Below are 17,967 nucleotides of genomic sequence, written 5' to 3'. Positions count from 1 at the left end.
TTTTTTCTGGATAGCTCAGCCAAATTGCGATTGCCGAACAAGTGAGAATAAGAAATGGTAGTTATCATAAGGACAAGTACAGTTGGCCGAGGAAAGGAACGTTCAAGAGGGTTTTGCGACTTTCGTTCCCCTGTGCTAGGCGCTGGCTATTTTTGTTTGCTTTGCGTTCTGATTTTATCAACTCGTGTCCAGTTTTTGCCTACTATTGTTATTGCGCATACGTTCTGTGCATCTCCAGATATTCGGATTTCCTATCGGTAGTGCTTACCAATGCAGGGATATTTTGCGCGGTTTAAATTTATGCAGAGGAAGCAGAACTTAGCAAGTGCTCTTGGTATCCAAAGAGAAAAATGTGGGTAACCATGCATTTTTCAGAGATAATAAAGCTTTAATTTGGGAAGGAACGCCATACATTCCTTTTTATTTTAAAGCTGTTTGCTAATATTGTTGATTAATTATCTTTGAAAAATGCGTGGTTACCCCTAATTTTCTTTTTGGATTTCAATAACACTTGTTAAGATCTACATTTCCTGCATAATCACAAACCGGGGCAAAAATACCCTTGAATTAGTAGGCGCCGTCCTTAATCCAGGATTAGCGTAAACTTTTGTTTCATGTTTTCAACTTTTTCGTAAAAGTTTCTTTTGATTATTTTTGTTTTTTAAGATTGACTTCCTCTAATGTAAGGTTTTGACGAATATCAGCGTTAAACAGCATTTGGGAGTAGAGAAATAAATTCCTTGGTTAATTTTTTATCTGGGATTAGTGTTAATCGGGTTTTGAACAACCGGGCCTCGTTTGATACAACCAAAATTCCGTAGTGATTACTTCATTTTGTGGATGGCTGAAGGGTGTATTTCCATTTAAATTCCTAACCTTTCGTTCATGTTTCTGTCCAGGAAATCTGGCTTTTCGACAAAAGAATTTAATCTAAAGCGACATTTCCCGGAATCATTTTCCATATAAGGTCAATTATGGGTATGATTAGTAAATAAACCCCTTCTGGCGGCTGGTATGTCGGCTGGTAATGTCCGCGGCTGAGGGATTGTCCGAAAAATGAATATTTGGCCGAGAAGGGAAGCTTCGACGGCAAATGTGAAAAGCTAAGACAAAGACGAATTTTAATATTTACAGCAGCCTAAAAGTTTGATGCTTCTAGATCTGTGCTAGTACGACTGCACTGGGAACGAAAGTAGCCTTTTTAAATAATAATTTTCTTTTATAAACTGAAACGATAACCTTGTCTTAAAGGAAACCTTCACTTCTACAAAAACCTTACCTTAAATCACAGGAAATAACCTTTGCAGTCAAATCTGTCTAAATTTCTTTCAAAGAAAGCGTTTGTATCCAAAATCAGTAAGTTTTAGAATCGCCTATTTTTGTTTCCAAATTTCGCGGGCGCCGCCATCTTGTGGCGTCTTACGGTTGCCCTATTGTTATTAGGCAAAAGCTCTTTGTGTTGTGAACAATTGGGCAACCGTAACACGTCGCAATTATTCAAGTTGGCGGCGCCCGCGAAATTTGAAAGTGAAAATAAGCGATTTTAAAATTCAGTTGTCCCGCTATAAACACTTTTTTCGAACAAATTTCGAACAAATTTGTTTCGAAACATTGATTAATTCGGTTTAAAGTTGTTCTGTAGCAAAAGTGGAGGTTCCTATTAACCAAAGCCTAAGGATACACGTATACTCTAAATTCAGGGGGTGAAGAGGAATGATGGAATAAGAATAACGGATTTTTTTTATGTCGAAATAATGAAATAATGCCATTTACGGGGGGGAATAACGGAATAACGACTTCCTTTGGAATAATGAAATAATTTTTTCAACGGAATAATGAGTTCTTTTTTACTGGAAAATGGAATAACGAAAATTTTCGAGTAGGAATAATGAAATAACGAACACCTGATTATTCCTCTTCACCCCCGATCTAAATAGTTGCAATTAATTCCGTCATAGTTCAGTTCTTCGAATCGGTTCTTTCAGACACCTTGTCCAACAAACCGAATATGAACAAAACTGGAACACTTACCCAACTTAATCAGTTTCTCTTGATTTTCTCTCGCGAGCTTTCCTTCTTGCGTTCGCTTGCCTCGGCAGTTCGCTGTCTGGCTCGTAACTTTCCCTATTTTCTTTCTCGCTTTCCTTTACAGCGCTAGCTGTTCCCTCTTAAATATATCCTCTTGCTTACCGCCACCGATTAAGGAGTTTTGCCGTCGAACTTTTGGGTGTTACCTACTAATGTGTTTAGCAGTGATCTCTTGGCATCCGTCTACTCTTCCCTTCACCTTCTTCTCCTGAAATGATTAGTCTTCTTCGACTCGTTCGTCTTCCTTCCTTCAACTGTTCACCCACTCCGACCAAAAACAACGATACTTCTATAAACGAATAATTACTGGGAAAATGGAAATGGAATTTGTTTACCCACGGAACACCTTAAGCGCGCTCAGGAGCTCGTTCAACATGCGTCCGTGCATTCCGGATCGAATTTGGAATTTGGCAGTGTTGGTTTTTCTGGAGAGGGGAAACCAGAGTACCCGGAGAAAAACCTCTGGGAGCAAGGAGAGAACCAACAACAAACTCAACCCACATATGACGCCGGGACCGGGAATCGAACCCGGGACACATTGGTAAGAGGCGAGTGCTCTCACCACTGCGCCACCCCTGCTCTAACTTTTATAATTAACACATACGTTCGTTACATACGTATTGTTAACACGGTACCATACATTCCTATATTTACAATTTCACACCAAATCAACACTTAAAGGACAATCAATACGACTCTAATGACGTGATTTTATGACGATAATAAACACTAAATCATTAACACTAAAAGGTAACAAAATACTAAGAGAACAAAAAAGGAACAAAGTAAGTCTAATTACAAAGATAAAGAATAGAAAATTCCGTCACAGCCCAGTTGTTTAAAACACGATTGAGTTAATCTTGGGTTAGTGCGAGCTTTGATTCCAGTTTCTATACATTTTGTTAAAGGTTCTTTCAACGTAATGTTTTGTTGCGGTCTCGCTGCTACCGTCGTCGTTGCACAGGCAACCTATATTATTGTCAAATTTACTATATTTTTCACTGAAAGTGAATCTGTATTATTTTAGGACGTCGACGTGAGAGATCTGAGAACGGCACACAATTAATAGATAAGCAAGGCAAACTCTCAGAGAAGATGTCGACAACAACAATGGAACCTAATCTTGAGGTATCCAAGGAAGTTGATCTATCAGGACAACAAAAGGATGTTGACAGGGTTGCTGGTTTGGCCAATTATTCGCCTGTCTGGGAAGGTGACAAGACGAAACAACTATCACAAGAGGATTATACCCAGAGTCAGGGAAATATTCCCACAAATTCCACTCGTGCCTTGGGCCTTCCAGAGGAAATGCAAATCTTTGTCAACTCTCTTGGTGGAATCATCACTTTAGAAGTCAGACCAAGTGATTCTGTTGAGAACGTGAAGACGAAAATTAAGGACAAAGAAGGGATACCAACCGAAGAACAAAAACTTATCTTTGCTGGCAAGCAACTGGAAGATGACCGCACTCTAGCTGACTACAACATTCAGAAGGGATCTACACTGCATTTGTTGTTGCGACTCCGTGATGGCATGCACATCTTTATCAAAACGCTCACTGGTAAAACTATCACTCTGGAACTCGAGCCACACGATTCTGTTGAGAACGTGAAGACGAAAATTATGGACAAAGAAGGGATACCAACCGGCCAACAAAGACTTATCTTTGCTGGCAAGCATCTGGAAGATGGCCGCACTCTAGGTGACTACAACGTGCAGAAGGGATCCACAATACATTTGGTGTTGCGGCTCCGTGTTGGCATGCTCATCATTGTCAAGACGCTCACTGGTAAAATTATTCGGACTCTTCAAGTCGAGCCAAGCGATTCTGTTGAGAACGTGAAGACGAAAATTATGGACAAAGAAGGGATACCACCCGACCAACAAGAACTTATCTTTGCTGGCGAAATACTGGAAGATGGCTGCACTCTAGCTGACTACAATATTAAGCACGAATCCACACTGCATTTGCTGTTGCAACTCTGTGGTGGCATGGAGATCTTTGTCAAAACGCCCACTGGTAAAACTATCACTCTTGAAGTCGAGCCAAACGATTATGTGGAGAACGTGAAGACAAAAGTTATGGACAAAGAAGGGATACCAGCTGACCATCAAAGACTTATCTTTGCTGGCGAGATACTGGAAGATGGCCACACTCTAACTGACTACAACATTCAGAAGGAATCCACACTGCTTTTGGTGTTGCGACTCCGTGATGGCATGCAAATTTTCGCAAAGTTGCTGAATGGAAAGGTGTTCACGTTAGAAGTAGAACCCGATGAGCTTATCGAGAATGTGAAGGTGAAGATTCAGGACAAGGTAGGCATCTCCCCTGATGAACAGGAGCTCTTTTGTGACGCGAGGAAGCTGGAAAATTGTCGCAATTTGAGTTACTACAATATTCAGAATGAATTTACTTTGACCGTTGTTTCAGTTATGGAAATTTATGTAAAATTTCCATCAACTGAAGAGACAATAACGTTAGCAATCAAATCAAGCGATGCCATCAGGGATCTGAAGAACAAAGTTCAAGCCCAACAAGGAATTCTGGCTGAGAAACAGATTCTCATGTTTAATAGCGAGGAACTGGAAGATAGCTGCAGCGTGGCTGATTACAACATTCAGAATGCCTCTCTCCTGTCCTTGGTCTTCCGGGAAAGTGATAGAGATGGAAAATGAGTTTAAACTTAATTAAAAGAAGAGTAGATCAAATTTCCGAGAAAGCTGCAGAATCGTGATTTTCAAAGTGGTCAACCGCGGTGTTTTAATCGTAAAATCCTATACTTGCAGTACAAAACTGAACAACTACAAGATTCCCAATTATTTCTCGACCGAACGAACCAAACCTATATATTGCAAGAGCAAAATTGAAAAGAGTTCAGATTCGGCTGAGCGAATACCGGACAATCCGATTTGCGCTCTAAATTGGTACCAAAAATCGTTCTTGTGTTACGCGTTATGCAATCCCATTGGGAAGCACAATAGTCTGGAATTTTATTCCATGGGCACGTTTATGTCCATCGTGTTGAAGCATATTTGTTAATGTTTTTAAATATTTTTTAAATGGAAACTAGTGAGCAGCACACAGCAACTGATGTTGTTAACTTTGTTTATTATCCGACCGGTTTCGTCTGATAAAACAGACTTCATCAGGGAAGTACATGAAGTTATAGTACAAAGCACGTTCCAGTAAGGGTGTGAACAGCAAAACACCCACAAGAAATACGCGCAGGATATAACGTAAATCCCGCGTAGAAAAGGTGTAAAGTTTAATTTTGGGGCTCACTATTTAACGTTAAATCGTGAGCCCCAAAAAATTACTTACCAAGTTGTGCTAACGTATTGGTAGACTTATAACTAACAATAGATCTAAGGTGTGGTAAATGCTTAAGGATAACTTTTTTGATTCCGACATGACTGCAATTAAAGGTGGTTTTGAAAACCACCCGTCTATGTGTAGGTACCTTTCTAGGCTTAGAGAACCATTTACACCTATTGCTATAGCTAATCTCCCTAAAAATGGGTAGTCAAAATTTAGCAGGATAACCTCTAAGGCGTAGGCACTTCCAGAAAAGTAGCCCCGTCTCAGTGAATGACGAGAACCTGGAGCTATTTCTGGCACACCGCATGAGTTCGCCTTTAATGAATGGTGGGGGTGAAATGATTCAAAAGGTATGTACAAATACTTATTTAGCGGTTTTTGAAAGGTAGAGCGCACTGTGTTGTTTAACATTCGAGCTTAACAAATTTGCATACGTTCGTTGAAATGTGATACGCGAGGAGACAGGGACTTTTTCTCTCAGACTCTGACAAATGATTCATGGGTAGCCAAGTTTTTACCCTCAGAAAAATATCTGTTTGGTCATGATAGTGTAAAATGAAGTTTATTTGGGAAGCCAGCAATGTTTCTTTAACTTAATCCAATTTATTGCTACGACTAATCCGAAGATTGTTTACATGAAACTCATGCTTTTTGCGAATTTTGGGTGTCATGAAATTACATCATTTGCATAACATAGCTCCTTTATCACGAAGATTTTTCAACAAGATATCGCTTTACTCTAACCCAAAAACATTCAGATAGTAAAAATCTTCATATTTATTAACCATGTCTTTTTCAGGAGTAGCGTACTGGGCCCATCAACACTTTTCCAACATGCCAATGGGTCGAAGGAGAAGAATAGGGAACAGAACTTGCACTATGGTACCATTTCCTTCCAACATCAAACCCTTTTTTGTATTTTCGCCGCAGACCAACGGCCATTCTCGATGCTCGGAGCAAACGCCTGGTCACTTCCACTGTTTACACCACCTATTACAGCCCCTCACTCGTTTAAAAAGGTCGTCATGTTTCGCCCGTCAATTTGAACCCCCTACACTTCAACCACCGTTCTAGCTGCTCAATTCTGTATTGTTCTGGTTCTCTCTCGAGAACAGAGCCAAGACCACGGTCGACGTCACTTAAAACCGAAAAGATTGAAGCGAATATTATGCCTCATTTCCCTTGTGACTCTTACAGACTGAACCTTGTTTGTCTGAGTCACTTGGGAGTCTATAATTTCATGACGTCATTAGTGCAAAGCGCTATTGTGTTGTTGTAATTCTAATTAGTCTACATTAACGTTACAAAAGCACGAAGGTTTGTATCAAAACAGTGTCACCGGCAGCCTCGCTTCCATTGTTACGCCAGGTAACTTCAACTGTAAAATGGTCTATTTGAGCGGAAGACCTTAGACAGCAATGACCAGAACCAGGTTGCTGACCAGCGGTTTTCTTTAAAACAATGGTTTGCTGGGGGAGCTTAGTCTCGCGGGCTCGGAGAACCTGGTTGATCACGATCAGCTAAAATTATAAGCGTTTGTATGGGAATTTGCAAACGCGTTTAGGAGTTGAAAATAAAGAACATGAATCGAACAAAAATGCCTTACCTTGTCTTCTCGATACCTTATCAGTGTCTTTGTGGCGTACTTCGGCCATTTCAGCGCTATTCCAGTGGGTTGTGGGTTCCCTGTTTTCGCTCTATAATATGAGAGAGCAACGGTATAGAACAAAAACTCCCTAGAATTGCGCCAGAAATGCTAAGAACATGCTATAAATAAGACAAGGAGCTAAGGTAAGAAATTCTGATGGATTCTTATTTCAATTTTAATGCCCTAAATAACGATCGCTACAAACAACGCAACAACGATTCACCGTGACCTTGGGGCTTCGGTACCTATGCTCATAAATGTTTAGATTTTCAATTGCATGGCCGTTTCTCTGGAACCCGACAAAGAAGGCTTCCTGACCCGACAGATGAAATGTAAATATTCAGTTTAATATTACAACAAAAGTAAAAAACCAAAGACGGAAGTTTCTTGGCTAAAAAGTACATTGTTTTACTTTGAAAACGACGAAAGATTAACATTCTTTTGCCGTAGTTCATTCAGTTGACACAAAGTGATCACATGCACCTTTATGGTTGTCTAGCACGTGATCAATTTCTTCCTTTTTACAGAACATTATGACCTTTCCTTTGATTCATAAAAGTCAAAGACTGCAAAAATTTCGTGTTTTTACGATCGAATGTCATGAATTTTTCGATGAGAATTCGAGTCAGAGTGATATATAAAAGCTATCTTACTTTTTTTCTTCATATGTCTTTTGGCTTGTCTTTTACTGTTAATTCCCGGCTTTTACGTTACTTTTTGGTGCAAACGTAAAGCCAAAAAATGTTTTGACCTGTGGAGCCGAAACAACATCTTCAGTCCTTCCTTAGTGTGCAATAAACGTTTGCGTAGTGCAACTGCAAGACATGCAAGAAAACGTCCGTCAGAGCAATTTGCAGTTAGTGTTTTTGCAGACTATTTATTAAAGTAGAAACGAGTGAATTTTACTCAAGAGCGTGTTTTGTTATCTTTAAACTGAATTTATTACCAAAGCTTAAAAAACTAAAAGACCTCAAAATGGGACAGGACATTACAAAATAATTACGTGTGAGCCAAAGGGCCTCTGCTGGCACACCATCTGAGTGAACCCTCAAATGGTCTTAATGACCCTCCATTTAAAAAAAATTAAGTGGAACGCTGCAGTTCAATACCACCCAATTCAGTGCCTTATGTTTTTGTATAATCCGGACCACAGGGAACCCAGTGTACGCTTTATGGAGCGTCTAGTCTTATCGAGACTGAGTTCATTAAGAATTTCTTTACTCTCACTGAATCAGTGTAGTAGTCTCTTTTCAGGGTACAATCAGTGACCCTACTGTCATAAAATTTAAAGGTTTGAAAATTTGAGGTCCTCGACGACAAACAAGACGCCTATGCCAACTCGAGGGTGGTCTATTGTTTAACTGAATCCTCGACCAACGCATGGAATATGTCAACAGCTATCTCTAATGAAGTTAAGTCTTCTGGTGATTCAGTGCGTTCCTCTGGAATTCCTGTTCACATTTCCAATAGCCTGAGCATGAACAATAGTTATTGTTCTCGGCGTCCGGTCGACTACATGCGTAAGTGCTCCAACTTGATCAAAATACCTTTGATTGCATCGCATTCATCGTTCAATAACAAAGTGTTGAAACTTTGTTTGGTTAACGGCAGCCGCTCACAAATAAGGCCGCTGACGTCATTGATTATGTTGCCGAATCAAAATTTGATCTCGTTGCGTTAACTGAAACCTGGTTCACTACAGATGATGTTGCTGCTCGCGCTCTGGCAACGCCTGACGGCTACAAGTTAGTGGACCAGCCTCGGGCTAGTCGGTCGGCTGGCGGAACTGGCCTTTTATTCAGAGGTTCATTACAAGTCACAATGGTATCTTCTGGAGAGAGGGAATCATTGGAGTTTTCAGAATGGCTCGTTATATCGGGCACGTATAGACTTCGAGTTATAGTGATCTACCACGTGCCCAATAGCACCGAGCATCCAGTGTCAACTGAGGTTTCTTTTTCGAGTTTTCTGACTATATGGAGTCTGTTATCACGTCTACGAGAAACTCGTCATCATAGGAGATTTCAACAACCATGTCGATGTACCAAGTGATGCTGATGCGAGGAAGCTGCAGGATTGTTTCGAGTGTTAAGGCCTTATACATGGAGGCACGGTGGCCTCATGGTTAGTGTGCTCGACTCCGCATCAAGTGGTCCGGGTTCGAGTCCTGGCCGGGGACATTGTGTTGTGTTCTTGAGCAAGACACTGTTCTCCCACGGTGCCTCTCTCCACCCAGGTGTATATATGGGTACCGGCGAAATGCTGCGATGGACTGGCATCCCATCCAGGGGGGAGTAAAAAAAAATACTCCTAGTCGCTTCATGCCACAGAAACCGGGAAAAGCTCGGGCTCTAATGGGCCACTGGCTCGTAAACAGACTTTACTTTTTTACTTAAGGCCTTGAGCAGCATTTCAGAGAACCAACTCATATTCTCGGACGCACCTTGGACCTGATTATTTCACGGAAATGTCAGTTTGTTATTGATGGTTCCCCAGGTGTTGATCGCCTGTTTTCACATCATTTTTCGGTTGTCTGTGGTCTTCAAATGCCTAAGCCTGCAGTTTCTGTTAAGGAGCATACTTACAGAAATCTCAAGGCTGCTGACATTGATAAATTGCGGAGTTACTGAGAAACTCGGAATTGTGCCTACAATTGTAGATCCACCAAGTACTCTTGAGAACTTGATTAGCTGCTGTAATGCCACGCTACCGGATACTCTGAATCGCCGCGTACCCCTGAAAACCAGGGTTGTGACAGTTAGACCGCGTCTACCGTGGTTTAATGAGGATACACGAATACACGGGAGGAAAAAAAAACAAGACGTAAAGCTGAGAAAAGATGGCGGGAAAAAAAATCTAACGCTGACTTTCGTCACTATAAGGCGTCCAGGAACCGTGTGACTTATTTGCTTAATGGCGCACGGATTGCATTTTATAAGTACTTAATCGCACCTACGTTCGAGGTACTATTTTATGGCAGGATCACGCCAAGACCCTGTAGATTTTTAGACTTTTATCCGTACTAGCTGCTCGATAAGTCGTTGAACTAGTCGACTGAAAGAAAAATATTACACAAGTAGATTAATGTTTTAGAATGCCGAAGATAGGCTAAAAAGGAATGGAACTGATTTCGTGAATATATACTTACAATTTGTATCTCCTAATCTACACGATCTTATGGTTTGATTTCTTCTGTTGACTGTCTTTAACGTTCTTGATCGGAGGTAAGTAAAAAAGCGATTTGCCCGTTTGCAGTACAGTGTCGATTTATATATTTCTGAATTTCTAATTAGTTGTCACCTTTCAACTCACGCAAACTTGCTGTGATAAATAAATTGCAAGAATAGTTGCATACATTAAACCAGTAAGCGAAATAACTTAACGCGCGAAGTGCGAATCAAGTACTTAATAGCAGACAACAGTTCTGACCAGGGAAAACCTTTTAGAGCCACCAGGAGATTATTAGAGCAAGATATTGGCAATTGTCTTCTGCCACATGATGGCAAATTTAAGCATGCAAATTATATGAGCACTTTCTTTGTGGAAAAGATAACTGTCATCCGCAAAGAACTCGACGACGCGGCCTCACAGACCGCTTGCTGTTATCCCGGTAAAGATGACTTTGCCTGATCAGTTAGAGAATCATTTCATGAGTTCAAACCCTTTACTGATGAGGATGTTAGGGCGCTTGTACAAAGATCTTCAAAGAAGAGTTGTGCACTTGATCCAATGCCAGCCACATTGGTTTCTGAATGTATTGATGTATTGCTGCCTCTTATCAAGCAAATGATCAATCTATCTCTTAAGAATGTGAACTTTCCTGATGCTGCATGGAAAGAAGCATTAGTGAACCCTCTATTAAAACGGTTTGGACTGGATCTTTCTGTAAGAATTTCCGCTAATAATTTACCATACATTTTTAAACTAACGGAACGTTCAGCTTCTGATCAGCTGTTTTTGCGCACGTCTTCCAATGGACTCTACCCTGATCTACAGTCAGCCTACGTGAAACCTTTCAGCACTTAAACGGCTCTTTTGGGAGTAAAGAACGATATTTTGATAAACATGAATAAACGTCATGTGATTCTACTAGCTCTCCTCGATCTGAGTTCAGTCTTTGATACTGTCGACCACGGTAGTCTGCTAAAAAGAATTCATCTCGATTTGGAGTTTCTGGGAAGGTTTTGAAGTGGTTGGCATCGTACCTATACAATAGGAGCCAATGGTTGTTGTTGGACCGGCTCAAGCTTTATAACGATAAGACTAAATATCTACTGATCGGCACTAGACAGCAGTTCGATAAACTGTGTGATGTACTTCTTGCTGTGGGTGATCATTTGATTGCCCCCATCAAGAAGCCAAGAACTTGGGCTGTTGGTTTGACCACCAGCTCAGTACGGTTACAAGCATCAATAAAATATGTAATGCCTTTTATTTTTATTTACACAATATTAGGGGATAAGGAAATCTTTATCAGTTGAATCTACGAAATTGTTAGTACATGCATCGGTCACGAGTAGAATAGATTATTGTAACAGTTTGTTATATGGTTTGCCACAAATTCAACTGTCAAAGTTACGTGTTCAAAATACCGCCGCGCGCCTTATTTGTAATACCTCACGCTTTAATCATATTTCACCAGTGCTTTTCCAACTACACTGGTAGCCTGCGTAGCATGGCGGTTTTGGTTGCTAAGTAATAAAGGCGGGCGAGGGCAGAAAAACCGCGAGGAGATTGGGGCAGGAGCAACTGAAAAACCGCCTGCACGGACGGGGGGCTTTTTTGAGTCGGTCCGTATGCCAGCGTACGGATCGTTCCGATTGGTTCAGAATGCTCGCCCGTCAATCAAATATTTTGGTAATTTCCCTTGGGAGAGTTTCGAGAGACTGAACAAATCTTCTCGTCAAAACAATTAACTAGAGCGTTGTCGCTCTTGAATATTCGTCGGGAAATAGTGCAGTTGTCTTGAAGCCAGGGCAGGAAACGGCCATTAACAATCTTCTTCATGGCAATTTTGCCAACAGGTTTTGGCAAGAGCATGATCTATACTGCCTTCGCTCTTGCCAAAGAAGAAATCTCTTCATAGAAAACGTGTGTGATTGTCATTGCCCCGTTAAAAAGTATTATAGACGACCAGATTTCCGAAAGTTGTCGCTGAACTGCACGGCAATGGAACTTACGACGGAAGCACTGAATGCGGTTCGAGAGAGTCCACCTCAATTTCTCTATTGCTCCGCTGAGACGGTGTTGGAAAAGGCATTCCTTGCCGCTTTAAAAGAAGACAGTGCTCTACATCGAGCCGTGTCGGCGATTGTGGTCGACGAATCACACACAGAATGTCAAATTCGCAACCGTTTTCCATTTTTTTCTGCATAGATTTACTATTATCGACTTCGTCTTATCATGAAACGAGCTGAACGTTTCAACGCGACCACCCGGGTTAACAATTACCACTTTAGCTTCGGTGCTTAAACTTTCAAGTAAGTCTTCCACGTTTAGATATGGTCTAGATATGAAAGAAAAAGTTCGCCAACTTCCTGAGGTGAGTCATCCGCTTTGTTTAAAGTAGAGAGTTCGTTGTGATCACTGTAAGTGTTAACCACAGAGCTCGAAACATCTTTAAAACTTAAGGATTTTTTCGCTGATGATTTTTGCCCAGTTGCTTTTTTCCCTTTTCTGGCTTGAGGACTTCTATCTGGCGATGAACTAGTTGTTGGCTAAAGCCGCTTGAATCTACCAGAATGATCATCAGCTTCCATTAAAGCCGAGTTATCCTTCTCTCTTTTCAAGTTTGAGGCGATGAAGGTATGGAAATCAAATGCGTTCCGTATTTTCCTACCACAGGCATGACATACTCGATCAGAGAACGTGTCTGATTTTTCAATTTCCAGTCCAATATGTGAACACAGTTCTGGCAAAGTCAGACCTTGTATGCATCCTTCGCGCTTCGAAACCTTGGAAAGGTTTAGCGTTGAAATATACGATTTTTTTTTAATTCTCCGTATTTAATCTTTAGCGGACAACAACAGACTCTACAATTATCATTGACGCTTGAAATAGCCCGTTGAACATTGGCAGGCTTTTTCGGCGTATCGCCCTTCGTAAAAAAAAGACGAAAAGACGAAAGAGCATGAGGATTTGTTTTGATTTCTTGCCAAACGCGCCACGCTTTCACGAAGTTTCATATTACTATCAAGCCTATGATTGGCTGGGGAAATTGAAACCAGACAAGTTGTCACCGCTGGTGTCAAAATGATGTGAAGGGGGCGGCAGTCAAAAACCCCTCGAATCCGGGCAGGCGGTTTTATTTTTCTCGCCGCTTCGCCGCTCGTTCTCGCGTGCTTTGCGCGCGAATTTCGCGGCTTCGCCGCTCGTTCGCCCGGCTCGACAAAAAACCGCCATGCTACGCAGGCTACTACACTGGCTGCCTGTGCACTTCAGAACAATTTTTACGGTTTTAGTCATTACTTACAAGGCGATGTATGGTATGACACCAACATATATTAGCGGTCTTATTACTATGAAATCTAAATCTAACTACTCGCTCAGATCTAACAAGGAGCGTTTGCTAAAACATCCAAGAGTGCGTACCAAGAAAAGGTTGGGGGATCGAGCTTTCTGTATGGCCGCCCCCAAACATTGAAACATTTTACCTGATACATTGCGTGAAATAACATCGGTGGACTCATTTGAGGCTCATTTGAAGACTTTTTTATTTCGAGACGCTTTTAGAGCGAGTTTCAATCGAGTAATTACTTTGGCCTATCAAAAAGGACGGAGACAATCCAGTAAATCAATCAAAAATCCAAGTAATTACACAAAGCCGACACAAAGCGCGGGTAAATGTGCACGCGCGAGCCACAATTGGTTCTGTTTGCAATTCTGATTGGTTGAAAAAGTGGCGCGAGAACTTTCAACCAATCACTGAGTGAGGTAATGCAAAACCAAAGCAATTTGCTAATTACTTTCGACACTCAATTGAAAACCGCTGTAAGGATTTTATATAGTCACGGATTTGCTTTTAATATTGCGTGCATGGAAAGATATACATTTGGCGAGTCGAGGCAGACTCGGTTTTCGGAAAACTGCAGAAGCGTGTCTGGGTAAACCTAAAGCCCCGTTTACACGAGCAATTTTTATGTGACAATTTTTATGTGACAAATATATTTGATAGTGTAGATGGCACAGCAAATAATTGTCAACAGTTTGAAGTTTAGTGCGCCAGTAATGACTTTGGACACCTAAAGGCGAGGCACGAAATTAACGTCTGGCAATTCTTCTTTTATCAACTGCAGTATTTCCTCGTACTGTACTTTTTTCACGTGTCGGTTCTTGTATGCCTCGCTTTTGGTGTTCCAGAGACTCTCCTTTTCTCTGACGGCCTCTAGCAACAAAGTCATTACTCGATCTGGCCAATAAATTCCTCTACTGGAAGCAGCACTGGTCGACGTGGAGGCCGCCATTTTGATCGCGTTCTTAGTGGAAGATTGGGGACCACCAATATTTGCCACATTTTATGTGACAAGTCGTCTACACGAGCAATTTTCCGTGTATGACAATTTTTATTTGTCACATAAAAGCTAACACGCCAGCTTTTCAGCAAATGTATTTGTCACATAAAAATTGGCCAATTTCCCTCATCTACACGAGCAAATAAAAATTGTCACATAAAAGTTGTCACATAAAAATTGCTCGTGTAAACGGGGCTTAAAAACTGCGCTTAAAAACCAGAATCAGAGTCTACTCTGTATGCATCCTCAGCACCCTGTTGTATGACAGTGAGACATGGCTTGCATACACCAGACAAGAAGCTACACTGAACACACTCCACGTCAGATTCCTCCGCAAATTCTTGGGATTACCTGGAAGGATAAGATCACTAACCAGGAAATGCTTGAAACTACAGAACTGCCAATTATTCAGTACCTCCTCTGATCATGGACTACGTTGGCTAGGCCATGTCCCGAGCGCCTTCCAAACGACCTATTCTATGGACAGATGGCTCAAGGCAAACGATCGACAAGCGGCTGCTTCTTCGCTACAAAGACATCTGCAAACGAGACATGAAGGCAGCCAAAATCAGTGTAGAGAACTGGGAATCACTGGCTGACGACCGTACTAAGTGCAGGGTAGCTGTCAAGACGGGCTGCAAACGGGAAGAGGTGGAGAGGATGAGGATCTGTGAGGAGAAGAGACAGAGGAAGAAGGCTTCCACAAACAAGCCGTCAAACGCGAAAACTTACGCCTGTTCACACTGCCACAGGCCTTGCAGCTCCAGAATCGGTCCTCGCAGTCACTAGTGAAAGTGCCTACGCCAATATCCATTGCCTGCAAGGCAGAAGGAGGCAATATATATAAGGTGAATGAAGTCGTAATCCAACAACTCTTTTTCGCAGCATTTTCTCTTTAGAAACCGATCGAATGAATTCTCTTTTTCCAGAAAGTTGTGACACTTATTGCGTCCAGTATAGAGTGAAGCCCCCGGAAGATCGAAAACAGACCCAGTGTACGTGTGTTGAGAGAGATCATTTTCCATTCCGACGTGTTGACCGTCAGTTCAACAGGAAGTAGTCTCGGCACCCGAAACATTTTGGGCAATGGTGCCTCATTTCGTTTGGGACCGCTACGTAACTGTCAGCGCGGTGCCAAAAATGTGCCGTGCTGAGCCGATTTTTTAGCTAGTGAGCGCGTTCGTGAGCGCAAAAACCGCTATACATGCGCACTAGAATCACACTTGTGTTGCCGCCATTCCATTTTCAAAATGGAGGACGACAAATCTAAATCCACCACGTCATTGTGGAAGCTGCCACGCCGCTGGCGTTCCTCTGAGAAAATTTGCAAAAAGATGATCTGAATCTGCCATCATTCAACGATGCTTCAGAGCCGTCAGGGAAGAGATTGGACCAAAACCAGTTCGCCTAAACCAATAGAGTTTTTGACCAGCTTCGCAGCTTCTTTTGACGTTCGTTGTTTAGAATTTTGCGTTTCTTAAGGTGGTCGGTTACTCTTTAAGCTCAGAACAGAGATATGTTGGAGGTAAATTGTTTTCGCGAAACATATCAAATATGACTTTTTTTTCGTTGATATGAAAATTTTTGAGAGCTTTTTAAAGGTGGAATTTCGATTTCATACACCAAGAGAGACTTTTTCAAATCGAAGTTCGAAGAGAAGCAGGTTTTTTTACCGCTAGTGTTCGTCTTCACACTTAACTCAAGTTGTAACTGGTTTTACACAGAAAAGCGAAGTCCAGTGCCTTATACTTTTACGCCACTCGATATAGTTTGTGGGGTTTTGGGGTCGTAAGTTTTCCTGAAATGCATATAACGTACTTCGAGTTAATATCTTGTCGACATTGTTAATATAATAAGTTTTCTCGCTTTATAAGCCAAGGCTACAGAGCGGCTGCCTGTTATATTTAAAACAGCTGCAAATATTGACAACAAACCCCGTTATTTTTTTGCCCTTTAGCAACGTTGATTGTTTTTTGTTTTATATGTCAACTGCCACAACTGACTGCTCTCAATGCGACTCCTTGCAAAGGGCGAATTATTAGTCAATTCAACAAAGCAAGCTGCTTTTTTCCGTTTAGAGACTGAAAATGTCTGCAAAGGTGCGCTTTTTTTGGCTTTTGATGCCAGCAAAACAGCTCACCACTCTAGAAAATGAAATGCGAGGGCCACTTGCTAATGGATGACAAAGACTACAGAATTTGCCACATGGATGAATGCATTTCACCAATGAACGTGAGTGGTGGAATAACATTACAATAGTTGCAATAATAATCTGTTTTGAATTGAATTTCCCCTACCCCTCAATATAGATTCTACGCCCCCTTCTTTGTCAGTGCCAAAACTCTGTCAAGAGAACTGAAGCACTAAGTTACACAGAATCAGTTAGACAGGTAGAAAACCCTCAAGGATCAAAAGCAGGAGCTGGAAATTAAGCAGAGAAAAATCGAGGACGAAAACAAGAAACATGAAGGTACGTATTTGGGCTTAGCTCATTACGACAATGACATGCCTTTGCAGTACTAACCCCCTCCCCCCCCCCCCCCCCTCCACCAAGACACAAACACACCACTGACAGCAGTATACTGCTTAGCATTATATTGACCACCACAGGCTCTGGTGGGTTGGCTGTAATCAGTAACACACTAAACATGTTTCATTTCATAATATTATTTACATGCAGAGAACAAACTGCATTGAACGAAATGCACAACCCCATGAATTACTCATTCCCTACAATATATACAAGGTAACAAATTGCTTTTGGTCTATTACAAGACCTGTGAGTAAAACCACACCAAAAAGTTAGCTCACTATAATAAGGTAAAACAGATATCATTTTCATAATGGTTATGCTTTACAATGTAGCTGTGTCACCGAACACCCAAGGTCAATAATTTTGCCATTATCCCAACAGTAAACACCTAATGAGTTGTCCCGAGGGAAACAGTTCATTTTGTTTCCCGAGAATCTCAATGTTCCCCCGAGGCGCAGACAAGGGAAACAAAAAGAACTCTTTGCTGAGAGACCAGCCAGTAAGTGATTTGTTACATAGCACAAAAAGAAAAACATGCAACAGCAACGGCGGTCGTTGGTCAACATTTGCGGGCAACAGTGCACTGTTACCCTCTCACGTCATAGATTTTGCACTGTTGCCCGCTCAGAGACTTTTGATCAGAACAGTTTTATTGTTAGATGCATGTGACCTTGAAGTAACCAATGAGAGCGCACGCTGCTGGGGGAAAAAACTCAGCTATATAACAAAAAAAATTATTACTCATCATAACACACTTTTGCTGGAAAAACAAGATTAGCAACACAAATCGAATGTTGAATTGAGAGAAGAAAATGTCATGCTTCACAAAAAAGGACAAAGTTATAGAGACAACACAGTTTTCAAC

General features: G+C 41.4%; 1 protein-coding gene across 7 annotated transcripts in view; it reads left to right on the top strand.

Moving 5' to 3' along the window:
- The window catches only part of LOC138037681 (polyubiquitin-A-like), an 89,764-nt gene that overhangs the window by 26,811 nt on the left and 44,986 nt on the right, over nucleotides 1–17,967 (top strand). For 3 of the 7 annotated variants that reach the window (XM_068883583.1, XM_068883588.1, XM_068883619.1), the window contains exon 4: nucleotides 3,116–6,996. The exons of the other annotated variants lie outside the window; for them this stretch is intronic. In XM_068883583.1, the coding sequence (XP_068739684.1) occupies nucleotides 3,116–4,767 (1,652 nt within the window). In that variant the 3' untranslated portion in view covers nucleotides 4,768–6,996. Of the gene's footprint in view, nucleotides 1–3,115; nucleotides 6,997–17,967 lie in introns of those variants that run through there. 7 annotated transcript variants of the gene reach the window in all.

This window comes from Montipora capricornis, chromosome 1 (genome assembly GCF_036669925.1).
Source record: "Montipora capricornis isolate CH-2021 chromosome 1, ASM3666992v2, whole genome shotgun sequence".
NCBI classification, from domain to species: domain Eukaryota; kingdom Metazoa; phylum Cnidaria; class Anthozoa; order Scleractinia; family Acroporidae; genus Montipora; species Montipora capricornis.
The sequence above is the reverse complement of the archived record's forward strand: the minus strand, read 5'-3'. Positions and strand labels throughout refer to the sequence as shown.